The sequence below is a fragment of the Oxyura jamaicensis genome, chromosome 10 (genome assembly GCF_011077185.1).
Source record: "Oxyura jamaicensis isolate SHBP4307 breed ruddy duck chromosome 10, BPBGC_Ojam_1.0, whole genome shotgun sequence".
Lineage (NCBI taxonomy): Eukaryota > Metazoa > Chordata > Aves > Anseriformes > Anatidae > Oxyura > Oxyura jamaicensis.
In genome coordinates, this window is record NC_048902.1 from 18,239,286 (window position 1) to 18,260,107 (window position 20,822).

The 20,822-nt window shown below is 42.5% G+C and overlaps 1 protein-coding gene across 2 annotated transcripts in view; it reads right to left on the reverse strand.

Moving 5' to 3' along the window:
• ADAMTS17 (ADAM metallopeptidase with thrombospondin type 1 motif 17) overlaps positions 1-20,822 on the reverse strand; it is a 173,879-nt gene that overhangs the window by 73,778 nt on the left and 79,279 nt on the right. For both annotated transcript variants that reach the window (XM_035335702.1, XM_035335701.1), the window contains exons 9-11: positions 14,451-14,591; positions 13,134-13,284; positions 1,391-1,492 (exon numbers count right to left, since the gene is read on the reverse strand). In XM_035335702.1, the coding sequence (XP_035191593.1) occupies positions 1,391-1,492; positions 13,134-13,284; positions 14,451-14,591 (394 nt within the window). The remainder of the gene's footprint in view (positions 1-1,390; positions 1,493-13,133; positions 13,285-14,450; positions 14,592-20,822) is intronic.

Genomic DNA, 20,822 nt, shown 5'->3' on the forward strand with positions numbered 1-20,822 from the left:
ACTTAAAGTTACACTCTTCACAGAACCTGAGTTCAAGAACTCATACCCCAAAGCAATGTCTTTAGCAGCAGCGTTCCCGGTATCTACAAAATCATTGAGGTATTTTGACCCTAGCTTGGCTAAGGCCCCAAGAAAACTTTGATTCTAATAGGCTGCACTGGCTCCTGCCCAAGCAGCAAACTCAGCCCATTCTCTTGCTCTGTCCAGGATATGATACAGTAAGCAACTGCAAAGCATTCTGACGAACAAATCACTGGACTCCTGTGGTTAGAAAAACATATATGTAAAAACATTTTGTCTCAATTTCCTTGTCATGCTTTCCAGAGCATAGCTTTTCTTCTCATTGTTTATCTTCCATTTGCAAGCAAAGAAAAGGTCTCTGATCTTTGATTTTAGCAACAAGCTTTTAAGGTTTTCTCTTTCTTACCTCCCCAACAATACAGCACACAATAAATACCAGAATCCCAAACTACCAAGCAGGGAGGCTGGCGGTTACCAAACCAGTCAAGTTCCTTTGTAGCTTAAGGAGTTATCAGCCACAGTGGGAGAAGGAACCAGGCACATTTACGAACCACCTAGCACAGCCCATCGCAGAGGTTAAACATGATCCCTTAAGCCAACTTCTGTTAGCACAGCTGGGAGGTAGCAGTTGAGTCTCAGCAACACACACCCTTACAGCACTGAAGTTAGCGAAGGGAACGATGAAGTTCACTGAAGGGAGATCTACTAACCTGAGAGCTTATTTTGGGGTTTTTGTAACCATTTTCTCCATTGACCAGGACTCTGGGAAGTCTGTCTATGCCTTAGTCATCTAAGCATATACACACAGTGAAGCAAATAATACTTCAAAATAACTGAACATCACCCAATTTGAACTCAACGTATTTTGAGCTCCTTTTAGAAACCGTAAAGTTTTTAAGTAGCCTCTTGTTCTTTCCCCATTTGCCTCCGCTCCCCAAATGCCAAGCTAAATGCTCTCCAGACTTCCTAGCTCAAACACACCCAAGAACACTACTTCCTTAGCTTGTACTGAAAAAACACCTCACTCTTGAAACACCACCTGCAGACCTGCCAGGAGCGGGCTACCACCTCATGTGGCTCCCGGGGTGCTCAGGCTGAGCAGTTAGCAGGGGGTGGTATGGGGTTTTCCCACAGCGTTTGTGTAGGGCCCAGACCACAAGAGCTTCACTGCTGAGCTTTCCAGAGGCTACTGGAATACACCTAACATAAAATCAGAAAGACCTAACCCAATCCAGCTGTTGATCGAGCAGTTTCTGTAAGGAATTGGTATAAAATATGGGTTCATGGTAAATAGTGAACATTTTGGAAACATTATTCCAACGACAATGCTGGAAAAAACAAACTCACTGCTGCTGAGTCTTCTGATTACCTTGTCTGCGCCACATTCAGTGCCATCCAGAGGGGGATCCAACTTTGTTTTACAGGATGTATCTCCTTCCACCAGGCACCAGAGCCCAGCACACATCAAATGCTGTAATCACAAAGCAATGAGGTGCAATTATTACTTCTGGGTGTCAGTTATCATTATGGGGTACACTGCAAAGCTCAGGCAGTCTCTCTCATGTGAATCCAGAGGCCTCTAGTTGGTTTGGGAGCAATTATTTTTAGGGATAAATTATCATGAAGTGTTGGGGCGGAGAACATAAAAGAGGTTGATGGATGCCATTGTCAGAAACAAAAACCACCCTAAACGAGAAGTACATTATTTAAAGAGATTTCTTTGTCACTAGAATAAATCTGGCCCATTAAAAAGGAATCCGGGAGGACACGATGAGAGCTTTGGAGCCATGCCACATGTTTGGGTGTCTGAGCTTCTTAATTACTTGTATTCTTTTTTAGAGGTACTGAAGCAACTAAGCACGGTAAAGCCCAGTCAGCCCTGTTTGTCCTGGTGGTTGCTATTATCAGCCAGCATTGACCCTTGGCAGAAGATCTGAAGGAGAAGGAGAAAGAGGAAAGGATTTTGTGGTGTGCCATGCAGCAGAGGAGCTTGGTGATAAGCTATAAGCAGACAGGCAGGGAGAAAGTCAGGAAGGGTTTGGTGGTGAGAAGTAGCTGCTAGAGTCCAAGGTGCTGGAGAAGGTGAAAAGTCAGATGCGAGGGCAGGAGCAGCACGAGGTGCCGCACGTCTTGCTACCAGACTTGAAACATGTTCTGCCTACCATTACTCAACACTGCTGCTCTGCTCAGCCGGTGTGTGTTATTGGGATATTAATGCTGACCACTTTCGAGTGATCTGTCAGGTCAATAACGTTTTCAGAAACAGAGACAGAGAACCAGGAGAAAGGGCCTTTACGTTGTTAATGTTTTCCACAGCACCCACCGTGCTTAACATTCCATGGGAGTGGATGATTTCAACACAGTGCTACAGATCGGAGCACCAAAAACAGAAAAAGAAGAGTTACATTTCTTTCCACTATTGTTCACGTTTCAATGTAATGGTAAAAAGATGAGAAGCCTGCCTCTAGTGCCAGCTGGTCTTGTCAAGATTTATTGCACCTCATTAAACAGTTGAGTCAACACGCCTCAACCTTGCGGCTCTTTCACGATGTAATGTTTGAGACTGTGGGTGCATGTGTGCTTGGTGTACACGCGTGTTGGTATGTCTGCGTAAAAGGGATCTGTACGGCAGAGGGTGCAGATGAGAGAAATCCCAACACCAAGAGTGATGATGTAGAACATGCTAAACGAAATAGTTATCACAGCAGTATCTGCACCGTTTTATTTCTATGTTTCTTTCTGGAAAGAGGCTTTTGCGCTATTTAAACGAAAAGAACATTCACAACAACTAGAAGCAGACAGCACAATTCAGAAACATCTGTACCGACCACAACACAGAAAGCTATCATCGAGCAAACAAACAACAGCAAATACACCAGGGAAACCTAAATCAATGAATTTTCAAGACATTTTTCTCAAGCTAATACGGCATATGAGAAAATACCAGACATCACTCTGACTAAATGACTATGACTAATTAGTGGTTTACCCACAGCTCTGAAAGCACTTAAGCAGCCATTAGCCACGAGGACATCACATGCTGTTTTACAGCTAGGTATGCTGAGGCAGAAGAATTGACAAGCCGGAGATTTCAGAACAAAGTGAGAAATCAGTTGTTCCACACCACAACTCTCAGGTTCTCACAACCTCTCCTCCCCTGGAGAGCGTTAAAATCAAGAAGGACATCTATTAACTGCCAAGTGTTACAGAAGCAACACCGATCTCAGCAATAAACTCTATAAACTGAGAAAGCTTTTTCCCAAAATGCCAAACTTCCAGCTCGGAGAGGACGCTTGTTTTCCTAGATGTAAAGCCACAACACGCTTGAGTCTGTTTTAACAGAAGGAAACTCACTGCTTCTGCTTTCTGTCAGGAGGACATGCTGGCCGAAGATGTAATGAAAGTCACCACATGTCTAGGAAGTTGTTCTAGACACATATGAGCACTGCTGTTAGCTATCTGAGCCTTATGGAAGGCCAGTAGTTGTTAACCTTCAGCCTCAAGTCCCTGGATCTTAAGCTGCATGTAAATTGGGGTTAAATTCTCCTCTTTGATATAAAAAAGGAAGGAGGAAGAGGGGTGGTGGAAACAGAAAGTCATAAAAATGAAGTGGTTTTTTGTACAACTTTGGTTGCCAAACAGAATTCTTCCTTAGTCCACAAGAATGTGGAAGGTGCTAAACTCAGCTAACATGCCCAGGTATGAGCCTGGGGGAAGCAACGGGCCCAGCTAACCTCAAACAGGTGTGTCTGGACCAGAAGGACAGAGCTGAGACCAGCCCATAAACGCAGCTGGGGCGAACATTCACTTGTACGGGTGTATGCGTATATACATATATATTTTTGTGTGTATCTGTGTCTGTATACAGGCATAGGCACACAAAAATAAACTAAAACGCTCTCTGAGCGATACCAACCTTTCTGAAAATCCCCATCTCTGAGGTATGAAAAACACAGGATTTTTATAGTATCCCTGTGTTTGAATCCGGATACTAAATGCAAAGCATATTTCAGGAAACAGTTACAGAAAAATCTGGTACTGCGACGCAGCTCTGTGTTCTAGTGCCATACCACTACAAAGCCCAAGTACTCGTTAGTGCCGTCCCCTGTATTTAATACAGCTTTCAGATACCCCAGCAAAGATTAAACCATCAGCTTTGGTATTGTATATTCCCAAGATGTTTTATCATGTTAATAGCTCGTTTCAAAAGAGATCATATATCCTCTTCAGCTACAATACAAACCCAAACAAAAATCCCCATTAAACAGTCCTACAGCTAACCAGTTGCAGTGACTGACGTTTTAATAATTAAATAGCCAGCTTTGTGGGGAAATATCAAAGTAAGAAATGGCACGACTTGAAAGCAAGCTGCTTGTATATGAATGTCAGTTCAGAGCTTTCATTGATATAGAAGAAGCCATCAAAAGAGCGGTATTACTGCTAATTGTACATTCAGCAACCAGCTTTTAGAAGGCAGGTCTCTGCCTGCAAAGTCCTCCCTAAAGCACCCACAAAATGCCAGATCTGATTTTCCAATGATAGATATTCTTCTCTGGAAAAATATTGATTTGTTGAAACTGTCTGTGGGGAAAGGTCATCTTTGGATCAACTCCCAGCTTGAAATATTGCCAAGAGGGGAGAGAAAAAAAAAGTGAGATGGTTGTTGAGATGTTGTATTTCAATAAAATATCGGGTTTCCTTTTAAAAATTTAAATGCTTTGTTCAACTGAAACATTAAGGAATTTATACAGAAAAAAATATTAAATGGACAAATTTGGAACTCTCAGAAACTCCTGCAAGATACCAAAACTTGCCTGCATAGTTATTAGAAGCCAGCAGTGAGAGGTCGCAGTCCGGAAGCTCCCAATGTAGGAGGTATCTGCTGGGCAGGTGTAGGACGCCTCCGATTACAGCTACTATAATGGCACCTATTTGAGAAAGGGGCCTTACTGTGCCAGGTGTTTTCTCTTCCTCAAAGAAATTGTAATCTAAACAGACTCCTGGGAGTACAGAGATAAAGAAAGCTTTTTCTCTTTCCTACATATGTAGGAAGAGAGGAACAGAAAGGGATTAAATGTCCTACTCAAAGTCTGCTGGGACGCAAGCGAAAACACGGCTCTGAGCGCCGCAGTCCTCTGCTCAGTGTCACAGCCACACTCACACTGCCTGCTGGCTAAACCTCAGGGCAGAACTAGGAACAACTCCTGGGATGCTCCCAGGAACATGTCTGGCTGGGGGCCTTCTCACCTTTCACAGCTTTTCCTACTTTTTCACAACACACTGTGCCTGAAGATGGTGTTTACCTTACATGCAGCTCTATCCCAGCCATGTGCCAGCAGAGGCTTGCGGCGTGTGAAGCACCAGGACCACTCGCATGGGGCTCCGGGGAAGTAATCTATTTTAAGGTTCTTTAACTCAGTGCTGCAGCTGGAAGCGAGGAGAAGCCAGCACTAATTCAGCCAGCTCTTTGCCCACAGGCCTTGAGTATAGAGCCTGCTAGGTCCTGGGTTAGCTATTGCATCACCACAGCCACTAAAAGCACTGTGATTCTGCCCAGTGACCTCAGATGATCTCAGTGAGAAGAGAGAGCTCGCAATACTCCTGTGTCTCAAAGCCAAAGATTATTACCTACAACAGAAAGCTTCCAAATCTCCTTAGCATAAAGAGAATCCAGCAAATAAAGATATCCTTCCACCAGGTAACGGCTCCACAAGCTAGTTCCTTCCCTGCACACTCACTCCCTCATCTTGGATTCAGCCAAAGAAACATTTAGCTTCCCTGAGAAAGAATTTGCTCCTGCTGCCTATTGCCCACTGGAAAGAGGAACCTCTTATTTCTAGAAGCAGAATTAAACCACCAGGAAAACAAAATGAGGGGATTATGAAGAAGGACTTCGAAAGAACAAATATCTTTAAGGAAGACAAGCAAGAGACCACATAACGCAAAGGCACACCTATAAATAAACTGGCTCTCAATGAACTATCAGATCTCTAATTTTGCCAAGGCTTTGGCTTGGCATATAGCTGACTGTGAGATAAAACATGCTGATAAACAGATTCCTAATTAACACCTATTCAGTACAATAAACACACAACTTACACACACTTTCCTGTTCAAAGCCTCACAGCGTGCTTCAAGGATGAACTCTTTACACAACCAGGTGATAAAAACAATGCTCACATTTTCTACCCTGCCAGTGCCTTCAATTCTGGGTGTATAAACAATTGACAATCCACAGTGGATCGCAGGGAGGTGAACACTAGTGGTTTCCCACTGCTGTTAAGTGGAAATTCTTGCTGTTGAAAGCTAGATGAGAAGTGTTGAAAATCAGAATCCTATAAAATTGGAAGGCACTTCTGAAAAGGAGCCATGTGCTGCCCCAGACAAGATAACTGGGACACTTGTGGGCATTTATCAGCGGGCAGCTGCGGACCTTCCTGTACAGCTGTCTGCCCAAGTGATGGATCTGATCCAGAAGTCAAGGAAACACTCGGGAAAGAATCACAAGGGACTAGAATATTCAGGCAACAGTCAATATCTGGGTGACAACCCAACAAACTCGTAATACATAATTGTAGTCATTAATGACAAAGAAGAATGCATCTCTTTACAGCTGGACAGAAAGCATCTCAGTCCAAGTTATAAAAGAAATAAATGTGTTACCTTTCTAGATGCAGTTAGAGAAGGATTCTTAGAAACACCTCCCTGTTTTCACTATCTGATGACTATCTATCAACTGATGTGTTTCACTATCAGAACACAGAAAAATGTGCACAGTAATGCTTTTTCGATGAGTAGGGCTAATAACCTGCCTTCTTGGAGCCAACAAACAAATTTGGGATGATTCCGCTTTAGGTAGCAGTTTTTATATCAATGCAACTCCATTAACTCAGTGAATGGACTCTTCACCGGTACTTGTGTGAGTGGAAAATCACCGACATCAGACCAAGTGCACACAATCAGAAAGTTTGTTTTAACTTTTGAGGAAGTGGTCTTGGAGAATTAAAGAACTCTTGGGGAAATGGCCCTTCAGAGTCAACTGCTTTCCGGTGCTACCCTTTTCCTTGTTGAAAAGCAGAAAAACCTCACCATAGGCATTTCCGAGATTTGTTAATGTTCTGTGTCAGAGAAAACGCAACAAACTGAATCCAGCAAACATGAAGGGCAGCATGCTGGGTTTGGTTCTCTGAGCTAGATGGATTGATTTGCATTACTCCAGCTAGGAAGAAATGGATCCCATATGAAACGTACCTGACTCCTAATATCAGCTACGTCACAGCCACAGAGGCTGTACTAGCACGGTGTTGTAGATCTCATGTGTTAAGTGCTGTTTCTAAGGTTAATACTACATGCAGCCACCAAGAAAATCTGAGTTCACAGCACCATGCTGTCATCCTGCAACCCTGAAGGCTGGGTCAGCCAAAACTTAAGCGTAGTGCCTGGGGTATGTGCTGTCTCAGGAGAAGATATCCCATGGTGAAGATGGGGCAAAGAGCTGCAGGGACATTTCATACAGCCTTATCACTCCCATCAAATGCTATATTTTCAGCCTAGAAACTAAAATTCTGACCTTGCACCTTGCATCATCCATCTCTTGTTGTCCTCAGTGAGGATAGCACTCACCTAGCAACTCGCAGTCAACTCCTCAGGCCCTAACACCTGATTTCAAGATAAGAAAAGTATGGAGTTAAAGTTTAATAACAGATACTGTTGGCCATTAAAGAAAACACACAAAAAAAAACACACTGGGAAACAGAGAATGCATTTCTTGGCCATGGGGAAGAAGAATAGAGGGCTAACAAAATAAATACAGATACGTACAAACAGTGTTTAGATGTGGTTGTGAAGCTTATGGGAATTTTCTCTCCAAGTGCTTCAGAGAGGGGAAGTTCCCAGAATGCCAGCGGAGAGGGCTGACTGCCCTTCTAACTTGTTACACGCTATTTGCAGGCTGATACTCAATTGCGTTTTGGCTAATTTTGTTAAGTTCATGCTTCAGCTGTAGATGCCACATCACAAGGCTACACTAACCCTTTCTCCCTCTCTTTGTGTCTCAGTAAGAAAATACAGGATTTCCAAGCTCAAGTGCTTGATTCTTAATAGGCACTCTCTATTATTTTTAAGAGTTTGTTATTTTTATATTCTTAAATTTCCACATTGTATTTTTATAATTTTATTTTGGTTCCCCTCTCTCTTTTTATTTTTCTTTAAACCACTGCACCAGAATGTGTTTTGACCATCTTCCAAACTGAAACACATACAAAAATTTCTGAAGCATTCCAATAATTGTAAACTGGGCTGTGCTGCCCAGGCAGGAACTCTGCTTCTCTCTCTCTTTCTCTCTATTAAACAAAAAGTATTTCCACTGAAAATAAAGAGAAAAAGGTCTTTTTGCAACATACAGAAGCAGTGAAATAGGACACTTCAGTTTCATATGAAGCAGTCAACGTGAAAATAGTCTGAATTTTAACAACCTACATTAGGAAAACTGTAAAATATAGCGTGGCAATGAAGGAAGTTGTTGCCTTTAGTTCTAAAAAATAAAATCTTCTAGTTTTATTTTTAGAATTGCCAGGCTCCTATCCTGCAAGCCTCAACAAAACCAAACCCATCCTTTTCCAGATGTATTAGTATTATATTTACACAGAAGTTAAAGTGTGTATGTGTGATAGAAGATTAGGTAGCCAAAGTTCCCGGCTGTACAGAAAATGACAATGCAGCCTATTATTTTCAGGATAAATCAGCTCAAAATCTAAATACCATGTTCTTGTAAATATTCTATACATTACTAAATAATAGGGCTTACTGTCATTGTCTGGATCTTGCAAACGACTCTGCAAAGAAAAAACAAAGGCCCATTGATTCCCAGGCATGGAGTCCAAAAGTCCACTCTGGCAGTCTCTCTGTGATCAAGCTCCAGATGACAGACACCCACAATTGCTTAATTATATTCAGCAATGTGCCATCAAATATGAAAACAGAAGGGATACATACAATCACCTTGATTATTACAGCTGTTTATCTTCCTTGATTATTACAGTTCCTCTTTCTTTACATTTTCTTGGTTCTGTTCCTTTTCCACGTCAGCCCAGAAGTCCAGTCCATCTCATTTGGCTTACAGCCAATTTTGCACCCCTGTTTGTGCTGCTGCCTTGTGGCTTTGCGATACTGGGAGATAGGTGTATTTGTTAAAAAAACAACTTGAACTCAAGGAAAATGGTAGAGCCAATTCTAGCTGCCTTAAATTTTCAAAAAGTGTCACGTCAAAACCCACATAGGCAGTCACATCCAAGTTGACAGTGTCCCTTTTTCAGCAAAAACTCCCTCTGTAGCAATGCTAAGCTCTTTCCACATGCCATTTTAGCCTAAGCACGGTTTTGACTCAAAACAATCCTGAAAGATAATGGTTATGTAAAAACCCGCAAAAATGTGTTAATAATAAATAAGCCAAAAGGTTTATAAAACAAAAAGCCAAACACTGGATACAAGAGATAGAAATCACATTTTTTCCATAAATATAATTTCAGTGCAAAAGCCTCTATTAGTAGGCATGCCAGTCTGAAAAATAAACACGGGTTTCTGACTAAACACACGGGATATTTTCATAAGAGGTTATGAACAATGCATTTTTACATGTTTCTCGTGGAGAAACACCACCTCTGCTCTGAGAGGGATGCAGGCATTAACCGTTTATGCTTTTCCTCTCTGATAACACAGCTAAAAAAAAAGGGATAGCAAAGAGTTAAAAGTCTCCAGTCTGCAGAGGTCTTCATAGCTTGTGTGGGACAGAAGCCTTTTGCTTCCTCTTGTATGGGGGTCACATGAATTCACAAGACTTGATTCATTGTGCAGATCTGAAGAACAGAGGTCAGACAGGTTCAATTCCAGTCATTTGCATGTTGGCCCTGACTCCCACGGGCATTCAGCAGCCAAGTCCCCACAGGTCTCTGTGTCTGGGGTACGCTGATAACGCACCATGCAGTATCAAAGGTGCATTGCTGTTCAGCTTCTTCTGCAAGTCCCATCAGGATTTTGCTCAGAACTTGAGAACAGAGGAGTCATCTGTTTAATTTTTGGTAATACCAAGTTATCTACTTCAAAATATAAAGGACTGTGCATTCTCTTAGGTGGGCCGAAAGCTCTTCTAGCACTGCCAGAGGGCATGACTGTACAATCCCCCACCTGGAAACGGGAGGTGTCTGGTATGGCAGAAGCACAGTCCTATTTCCTGCTATATCAGCATTCCCATTGATCGTGAGTATATTGAAATGTAGACACAGGATCTAAACAAATTTAAAAGGAATGCCAACGGGCAAAATTAATGTACAGCTGAGTCAACCTCATAGGTTTTCATTTCTGTTCTGCAGATTTGGACTAGGATAGCAAGGAGCTACTTTTTGCTGGTCTGGGAAACTGTTAAAATTCTGAAGGCCACTATTTTGTATTACAGCATCTGAGTTAAAAACAAACATGGAAGAGGAATTTTGGAGATACAGTATGAAACAGCCGGGTAAGGTTGAATATTCATGGATTAACTATCTAGTTGGACCAGCGTCTGAGCTCCAAACGCTGCCAAGCATTTAGGCACCTGGCTCTCTGGGAAAGCAAAGGATATTACACCCCTTTAAAAATTGCTTTCTTGATGCCATAAAGGGACAGAGCTTACTGTACAAAAAGTTTCTGCAGTTTCTCAAAAATGGGGAGATTTGGGATTCATCTGATCTCTGAATTTTGTTCTATGATCAGATTGTAGGACATTTTTGAATATAGGTCCTCTGCTTTGCCTTATGTGATTATGTAGCTCAGCCATCTCCAACGAAATGGTATAGTGTAGCTCTTTTATTAAATAAGAAAATAGACAGTAGACACATGTAAGCATAAAAAGACTGAGCAGGCTAATTTCCTGAAGTTTATTTCCTTTTTGAAACAAATATTTACTGTCAAATGTTTATTACTTTTACATTTGGATTTTTTTAATACTTTATTGAATTAAAAATACCACATTACCATTGGCTAAAAGAGGAGACAGCTACATTTGCCAATAATTTCTACAGCTAATGCCAATGACTGGTGCCAATTTTTTTCTTGGTTCATATTTTTGTAGACAGCTTTGAGACTTACAACACAAGCATTCTGCAGATGAGGCATGAGAAACACTAAGGTGAAAAGAACAAAAACTTTGAAGGTTTAAAGATGAAAGCTGATCATTTCCTCTAAAAACTGATACCCTTGCCTTCAATCTCCAGTTCAGAGTAGCATAACAGGATGCAAACATTTACTTAAATTAATGGCCTGTGCCATAATCGATCCAAATCTTCAGAGTGCGAATGTTAACCCTATCGCACATCTGATACAGAAAAATATTTCTAAGTAAGCATTTGCAAATTCTTTTTAGTTAACAGAAGTTTTACAAGGCTTTTCTTTAGGAACTACTAACGACTTATTAAATATCCTTTCTTTGGGAGATACTGAGGGAGTGACGGAGGGAAAGAAAACAGCTTTTGCTGTGTTCTAAAGATGTCAAGTAATAAGACTGGTGAAAAATCGTGGGAGGCACAAATACCTGCAGTCTGCATGTTGCAGAGAAGTATCTTGCATCAGAGCCCGTTGGTTTGTTCTTCTGGAAAGCAACTTGCTCCTGAAACAATGCCAGACTCTACTAGTGGACATGCAATTTCTGCCTGAGAAATGCTGACCACCTACTAGTAGGCTGACATTCTCATTAGGCACTGGACTATCCAGAAACAGAATGTGCTTTATCGCAACAAGGAAAATAGCAAATATCTGTTCCAACACTAGTCAAGGCTTGTGACACCCACACAAGTGGAAAAACTTGAACCATCCACTGTAGATCTGGGATTTCCTATACAGACCTATATTCTAACACTTAGCTTCTAGTACAGTAGTCCTGGTGGTCTGCATTTTCTTGATGGAGCTGGAAAATACAATCTACCCAGATTCTTTTCTTCTTGTTTTAATGTTTTATATTAGTTAGCTTCCAAATCCAAAACAAATAAAACAACAAACGTGAAACTAAGACTATGTTCCCAGGACTTGCATGTGTTCAACGGTTTTAGTCATTTGGCACTTACAAATCCCAGTTATCACTCAGTATTATTTTCTTTGTTAGAACTGATTTAAGATCTCATGACTGTTCAGAATGGTTCTAAGGGACAAGTTTGAACTCTAAGTGGCTAGTTAATGACAGCAAGAAACTGGACTACCCTACGCCTGCCTGTCTAGGACAGAATGCTGCCAGCTGGTGCTGGTGACAGGACGTGGTGCTTCAAGACTTTCTTCTGGGTACCTCCAAGGGCACAGTGGAAGCAAGCCTTTCTTCAGGAGATGTGGACAAGTTTGGCTCAGAATACAAGGCTTCCAATTATGTGCAAGACTTAAGAAAGAGATTAGATATCCAAATTCCAGAGGACAAGTCAGACAGCCTCATCTCAACTACAACCTTATTCTAGAAACACCAACAATCACCGTTTCCATTTTGCTGCCCAACCGCATGGTATGAGCCATGTTGCACCCAAGGCCTGACTGAACATCATTTTGCTTAGAAAACACATGAAGAAAACACACTGTAAAAATCTCTAAACGGCCCCATCAAACAAGCGGTCATTGGTATTTCCTTGGAGAAGGCTTAGAGTGAGTTCACAAGAACATTGTAATGGTCCAAGCGTGAGGTCTACTGAAAGATCAGACAGACATCTAAGGTGAGTCTGTGAAGGCAGGCAGGCAGTCCTGTGAGAAAAGACTTTTTTCTCAGCTGAACTACCAGGAAAACAGTATCTACCGAGTACTTCAGCTAAACCACGTTGAAAGGGAACTGTTGCTAAATGAAGACTGAATACACACAAAAGTTCTTATGGGTCTCCTGTAGGACATGAAGAAGACCAATGTGGGGAAAGGAGGAGGACTGCAGCAGTACGTGCTGTTGACACAAAAGTCAATGGGAGTCTGACTACTGATGTTGTGGCAGTAGTGCTGAACATGCTGAAAATCCCACGATAACTCTGAGAAAGGTACAGACTCTTCCACTTCTCCAAAATTCAACAACTATATTGCCACATCCCGCCTCATTCCCAGGTACACCCCACAGCTCTTACCTCCATGTTTTTACAGAACGTAGCATTGGTCCCAAAGAGGATCTGGCACTGCTCATCGGCGCTGTAGTGCATTCCAGGCAGCTTGTGAGGGAGCCGCACCGCGTACTGGCTTCGGGGGTCTGTTACCAGCAAACAGGTGCTGACCTTGGACCTGCAGAGCGCGATAATTAAACATGCCCGTGAGGGGAAGTACCTTTGAACTCGAGTGTTAGATCACTGCTGTAGAGCAGCTGTTGTCCTGTCTTTACCAGGGAATCTAATGACCTTGCGTGAAACAGTGGTGATTTTCTCAGTATCTTTCTGGAAGGTTTCTAAAGCATTAAAGCTATGGATAAAGCTATGGATAAAGCTATGGTCCTTGAGAACTCATCCCCTGCCCCAGGCCTCAAGGCAGAACCTACTGTATTCACATCATTCAGCATAAGTATGTGTCTAAATTATTCCTAAAAATCTGGGGGAGGCTCAATTTTGCGAGGCTATCAATCCCAACAGCTTCACAAGCCTTACACTGATAGCTAGAAAATCTTAAGTCATGTCTCACCTGAATCCCCTGAGCTAAATTTTAAACCCTGGGCTTCTTATTTATCACATGCATAAAGGAAAGATTTTTGCCTTTGTCTTCAAAACAATTGTTGACAAATCGGAATATCAGTTTGTCATCTCCCCTCTATCACAAACCAGAGTGAGTGCCACCTTTTTTTCAAATTCATGCTTTCATGTAACACTAGATGTCCCATTTTCTTTCATTTTTTTCCTTTCTTTCACACCTCTAATCCCCAGAGTTGGGACTTCTCCATGCTGAACCAATTACTAGCAATAAAGGTACTAGCTGCTGTGCCAGACACCATTTGTCAGAGTTGCATTGTAGGTCTAAGACCACCATAAGGAGTTCAGACAAGTCCAGGGCTTGCTATTGTATACAAGGGTTAGCAAGCAGTAGGACAGAAAGTCCTTTATCATGAACTGCTGAACATGATAAACTGAAATATGGATGCAATGGAAGATTTTTTCAGGGTACCTACACACGTTTCTGACACTGCAAATATGAAAGACATTTGTTTGTAAAATGCAGATAAGCTGGGATTGTTTTTAAGATGTTAAGAGTACAATGGCAACAGCATGTAATTCCTCTGCCTCTCTGTAAACCTCAGTTTCAAAAGGGCTAAAGTAATGGATAAAGAGTCAGACCTGCACCCCTAATGACACATGCAGACACTTTTTTTTTTTTTTTAATGCAAATTTGTCTAGGCTCTCACTTTCAGATAGAACATTGGATTTGTGCCTGGTAGGATATTTGATAATCAGTGCGATCCTTACTTCAGGAAGTTTTCAAGGTCATCGCGGCTGCATGAAGACCAGGAAAGGTCACTGGGGTTCCTGCCCTTGACCCATTCTCCAGACATAATATGGGACCTCCCTGCACAGGGCAGATGATCGTCATCATGGCTCATTCCCATGCTGTTTAATTAAAACAAAACAGGACAAAAAAAAAAAACACAACACCTATCAAGTTATCATGTGGGTGTCTCATTTACCATTGGACTTAGTAATGACATTGTCACATCTCACAACTGACAACGTTAACAATCTGTTACACAAATAATATAGAAATATTCACATAATTCTCTGGGTACCTGTTTCATGCATGAAATACAGGTTCCTTGATTTTATCCATTACCTTAATTTCACACAGGTTTCAGTATTTGCTTGTTGGAAACTTTTAAATGTGCTTCCCATGGAGTTTCCTACCAGAAAATATAACTACTTGAGGGCAGATGAAAAGTGAACATGGAGGTGACGCAGCACAGCTGAAGGATATTTGTTAGAATATCAAATCTAGTATTTATCGAAAATTTTGAATTGCTTTCCTGAATCTAGTGGACAGGGTCCCTATAAACATCCTGAGCAAATGGTCAACAAACTACTCCTAGAGACAGGCCACATCTGCTGTTGTGTCAGTGTGAATTTGTAATAACTCCTCTGTTAGGGAAAAAAAAATCATACATTTGTGGTATTGTACAATCTCTCATCTAACATTGAAACAGATCTTTCTCTGAATTTCTGTTTGGATCGCACAATCTCCAGTGGCCCTTCCAGCCTACGTTATTCTATGACTATGACAGCAATGCTCAATAGGAGCCCAAAGCAGAGTCAAGCCCAAATGTTTGCAGCACTGGCCAAACAAGCACAAGGACTGCCCCACACCAGTCTCAGAAAGAAGAGAATGGACCTCCTCAGCAGCCTAAACAAACAGCACAAACTGTGCAGTACAAACATACACGGAGGGATTCAAACACGCTCAGTGAGGATTTCAATAAGCATCCAGAAATAGGAAAGTATCACTTTAACCTGCCTCCAACTTGCCACTCAGGACTCTTCCACCATTAGTGCAGTCTCTGCTTTGGGGCTGCTGCAGTAAATCGCTGTTGGGAAGGGCCTCTCTCCAGTGCTGCTACAGGAAGGTGGGACTCCTCTGCTGGAGGTCAGCCTTTGGGACCAGCCCCCACGGCAGCAAAGAAGGGACAAATGATGTACCCAAGTTCACCTGCTCCACCAGTGAAATGTCCGAAGCCCTGGCTGGCGGTCCCACACTCAGCCTATCGTACCATGCTGCCTGGCAGCAAAAGGAAGTTAAGGATTTTCCATTCTACTTCAAAATGATCATTAAAACCAATTTTTAAATGGTACAGAATAGCATCACTCCAAAAAGTTAACATCCTTCCTTTGATTCCAGCACGAATGGGAAAATAGTTTTCAGACAAAAGGTACCTTGTATGGCCGGTGTCACTTTCTAACAAAGCAGCATTCACGGACGTTGGGCTGAAAACACGGATTAATGGGAACTCTCCAGGCTTCCAGCTTGAAGGACTGAGCAAGCCAGGAGCAGTCCCTTTAAAAATGTTGTTGGACTCTTTAATGCATGCTATTTCTCAGAGGCTCCTGTTTGCTTTCTGACTATGCTCTTGGTTTTGCTTCTCTCCATTTTTGGGACTCAACTGTTCAAAGCCTAAACACAACATACATTTCTAGTTGCAATGAACCAAAACCGGCTTCAGCAGCTTGATAATTATGGCTCAGATTAAACTGCCCTTTATGCTATTTTTAGCTTAAAGTGAAGATTATATGGCGGGGTCCATTTTTTTTAGGTTTATCTCCAGGGACATTATTATTGCTAGAAAAACTACATTTAACAATTGTTAGACTCAGAAGTTCACAGTTATTCTTGTTTTTAAACCTTTGTGGGTTTTGAACACAGCAGAAACACGAACATCAAGCCTGTTTTGTTTGATGCACGCAGGGATAATTTAACAGTCTATTAGTAATTCTCCCTTCAAAACAGTAAAGAGTGAAATTCCTGCTCCACTGAAGTGAACGGGAGTTTTGCCACTGACTTCAATGGAGCCTGGGTTTCACTCCAAACATTTCACTCATGTTGTCTCTACACACAGCACACAGAGAAAACTTCACATGCTAGGAGGAAAGTTCCAGCAGTATTCCTCCAATGCAAGTAAGCCCATCTGAAGTTTGTATTCCTAAAAATCAGGGAAGGACGAGCTAAACGCCATGAAGCGGGTCAGGTAAGCTTGCTGGCAATCTTCCAGAGGGATGTTTGCCTGTCCAAAAATGCCAGTTCAGAAGGTTGTAGGCACGTAGCAATTGTGTTAGCTTTTCTAATGGAAACGAGGCAGGTGTCCAAGGTTTCTGTCAGCTTGCCTGCCATGTGACTGCCACAGTGTTGAGACTTGAACTTGGGTCCTTCAGGTTTCTCCTCTGTCGGGGCTTCTATGGGATGGGACTCAGCAGTGCAGGCTCCCATCCTGGCAGCTTGCTGACCAGCCCCCTGCTCACCAACTCAGCTGTTCCACTTGAAAAAGGTGAAAACAAAACATCCTCCTGACTTTCCAAATGGTTTTAGGCTCCCTGATTCTATCTGTTCCACAAAAGGCTGGTGTTTGGCTTAGAGTTCCTTAATTAAGGAATGCCTTCGCTTTCTGATTAACTTTATTTATTCGTTGCTAAATTTGTCAGAAGTGGGATTTTTTTTTGTTGGCAAGCATGGGCAACAGTTACTAATTAATACATTCCTGTCCTTAATTTTATTTTAAACCTGACCTCACCAAAGGTATCTGCCCAGGAGAAACACTGAGGCTAACATTCATTACTTGGCTTTGCTTTTGTAAGGGTGTTTGAGGCAGATAGAACAATCTTTATAGACTGAGCCAGAACTCACCTTTCAGAGTTACCAACAGACTCCTTGTGAAATTCTTTTATTTTTTACATGTGTGGAAATCACCACTTCTCTGAATTATTCCTGATTTCTTAACAGAAATTCTTTAAAAAGCTCTAACTGTAAAGGAATTGAGTCTGAGCTATCGGTATGAAGCAAAATAGTTCTGCACATTCAAAAGAACCATGCCAGTTTATATTAGCTTGGGATCTGGCCTCAAGGTACATAAGCAACCTCTACTGGCCTCTCTGTGATGAGTTTCTGTTAGAATGAAACCAGCAACACCTTTGGAGTCTGTTTTAATTGGCAGTGCAGAACTTTTCCCAGCATCTACTTTACCTTACAATGACTCACTTGAGGAAAGGATTAAATGACCTGCAGGACTGAGGCATACCCTAGCTTGCTAACACATTCTTTTCTGAAGTTCAAGGGTCTCCAGCTACATCAAAGGGATAAGTTTTTCCTAAATGCATAGTAAATGTAACGCCATGCTGATTCTTTTCACTAAGTCTCCCCCCCCTTTAACAGAACTAAGTAGGACAGAGCACTGTGTGTTGTACTAAACAGCAGTGCAAGCACTGATTGGGTACTTTGCATTTTCTTTGTGATCATCTAATCTTACCTGCTATTCAGAAGTTCACATGGAATTAGGAGCACATCATCAGTCCCTTGAAATATTCCGCCATGGGAAGGAGCTCTGTTCTTACATGAACAGATCTTGAAAAAAGAGCTGGCAAGAATGGCTCTCAGATTAGAAGTAAGAAGGTTAAAATGGCACCAGATTACCCTAGCCCTCTGTGCTGTTCGAGGTATAACTATCCTTTTTATCAGGAGAAGCAAACACATGCTGCATGTTATCCTTTACACCGCAAAGGCAGCACAGCCATTACAGAAGAGCAGGACTCGATTTCACTTTGTGCTGTCACTAACTCCATCCTATGCACCGAGTTAACTTTCTGCCTTCGGTTCATCACGTTCTCCTCCTGAAGATAATGAGATTCCCCACAGGCAAGCAAGAACAGCTCAGACTGTCAGCTCTTCCACACAGTCCTTTCATTGTATGTTTACTCAGATTAGCACAATGGGAGTCTGCTTTCACACTCCAGCTTCTCTTCTAATATAAATAACGCAACGGTTATCAGTTAAAGCCACTAGGGCATCACTGACGGAGTCCTGCAGCACATTTATTGTTGCTCATCATAAGTGTGTCCAGAAACAAGCTGATCGACCAGTTTGAGTTCCGACCATTAACATAACCATAACAAGGCAAGTTTTATCCCAAGTCACCAGGAGGCAACAAAAACAGAGCTCTTTGAAGCTGTTTTTTTGTAGAACGACACTTTAACATAACATTGCTATGAATAAAAAATAGTATGCAATCTCTCGGAGCCCTGGCCTCTCTGAAGCGCGTGCTCCTTTCCAGGACACTGCTCTCTGTCGGGATCTATGCAGTAATCAGAACTGGGTCAGGACGCCAGAATGACACTCTGGGCCCAGGCCGGCCAACTTCTTGGGTAACCCTCTAGAACAAAATGCAATTAAGCCGTTTGTTTTCCCACAGCAATACTAAATAAATGCACTTGCTTTGTTTGTTTTGGTCATTAGCGGAGCTTCTCCTCTAGACAGTTAATGTAACTAAACGGCTCTGTTTACCCTTGGTGCATTTTCCAATGTTTCCTGTTATTCTTTAAAAGCTTGAGCCAGAGCCCACCAGAGGCTGCCTTCAATGCACTGTGCATTGCACCTCCAAGAGCTTAAGGTCATGTATACAAATATTCATCAGAACCACTGTTACTCTCAATAGGTTTCCTATTAAAAGCCCCAAATCTGAGTTTGAGGACAGTTCCAAAGGCTGGGGGAAACTGATTTAGGAGATGCTTTAAATTTTTTCAACAGCTGCAACTTCATGGCTGGTAACAGACCACTTGAGAAACCCCCCAGGTTTATTATCGTGCACTCCCCGTCTGGTGGGGAGAGGTTATAAAGTAGGGGCAAGAATCAAATTTAATAGAAAATATGATCAGCTGTAAAACAAGTGCTTTTCTTCAGGCAGAAAGAGGGTAACGAGTACGATGAAGGGAAACCTTAAAAAATAAAGACAACAAACCATACCCAGAAGTGGAAACACCATGAACTTCTACAATCCCACTGTTTCACGTAAGCACTTGGGCTGGCTGTTAAGAGCTTCTCCATAGCCTCCCTGAGACAGCCAAACCTTTCCATTTGTCTGCACATAACTCAGGGTGAATCTGATGCTGGGTCACTTTAGAAATGAATGGCAATCAGGACAAGCAAGGCTTCCCAAGGTGACCTGGCTGTCACCCTAGCTGCTCATTAAACTTCTGCATGACACAATTGCTCCCCACGCAACTGGCACTAATGTCAAAGTCCTCATTTCTCCAAAGGACAGTGAAAGACAATGTCCAGCTACCAAGAAGGACATGAGGACAGCGGTCTGTCCTTTCCTGCAGAGGGAGAGTCTGTCTGTACCTGAAAGACCAACTCAAACTGCTGCAAGTGAAAGTCAGCAAGACATTAAAAAGAAAGGGCTCCTTAGGGCCACTTGCCTGCAGACCAACAAGGACTCAAAGAACTGAGCCAAGGGCCTGCTACAGCGATGTCCCAAACACAGAGTGAGACAGGAGAAGGCAGCGATCTCTCACTCCTAGCAAAAAGCTCAGTGAGGCCACAAAGGTTTCTGCATTCTTGGCAGATCTTTGCTGGAAAGCATGTTTTCCCTACCTGTGTTTATAACAGAAGGCTCTTAGCCTGCAGATGTTCTCTAGAAGGGCTCCGTTTCTCAAAGCATCGGCGCTCTCTTCGAGCTACGTGCAGTACCCCAAGTCACACACTGCAGCAGGGCAGGTCACTACTGACCTTTTCAAAAGAGCATACAGGAAAAATCATTCCCTGTGACTCAGCTTGCCACAACTCACCCAGAGGGAATGCGGCATTAACCACTGAGCCAGGACGAAGAACAAATTTCTGTCTGAACCCCACCACAACAATATCAATGCAGAGGGAGGGCAGGCTGGTCAACATCCTCATTTAGTGTGAGAGGAAACGGGAAGGGGGAGCTGTAACTGCCCTGCTCCGGCATTTCAGTGTGGGCAGGAGGACAGCGCCCTAGGGAAAGCCTGCTGTTTAGACATGCTGTGGGCACAAATGCCATGTTTATCCACATGGAGGGCATAACTGAAGGACAAATTCCTTCCCCTTCCCACTTCCTATTGGGTTTCCATGAACGGTTGAGAAGGGAGTCCCGTCTCCATAGTCCACCCAAATCTCAGCAGCAAAGGCAGATGCTGCTCTGGCAGGTTACACACGGTGCATGGCTGTAGCTGAGAACATTAGGCATGGCCACGAAGCTCCGATCAGGACAGGTCACTAAGCAGAGAACGTACGTCAACAGTTCTCAGCAGCTACTGCCTTGGGCTGGATCTGCACCAGCAACTTAGAAG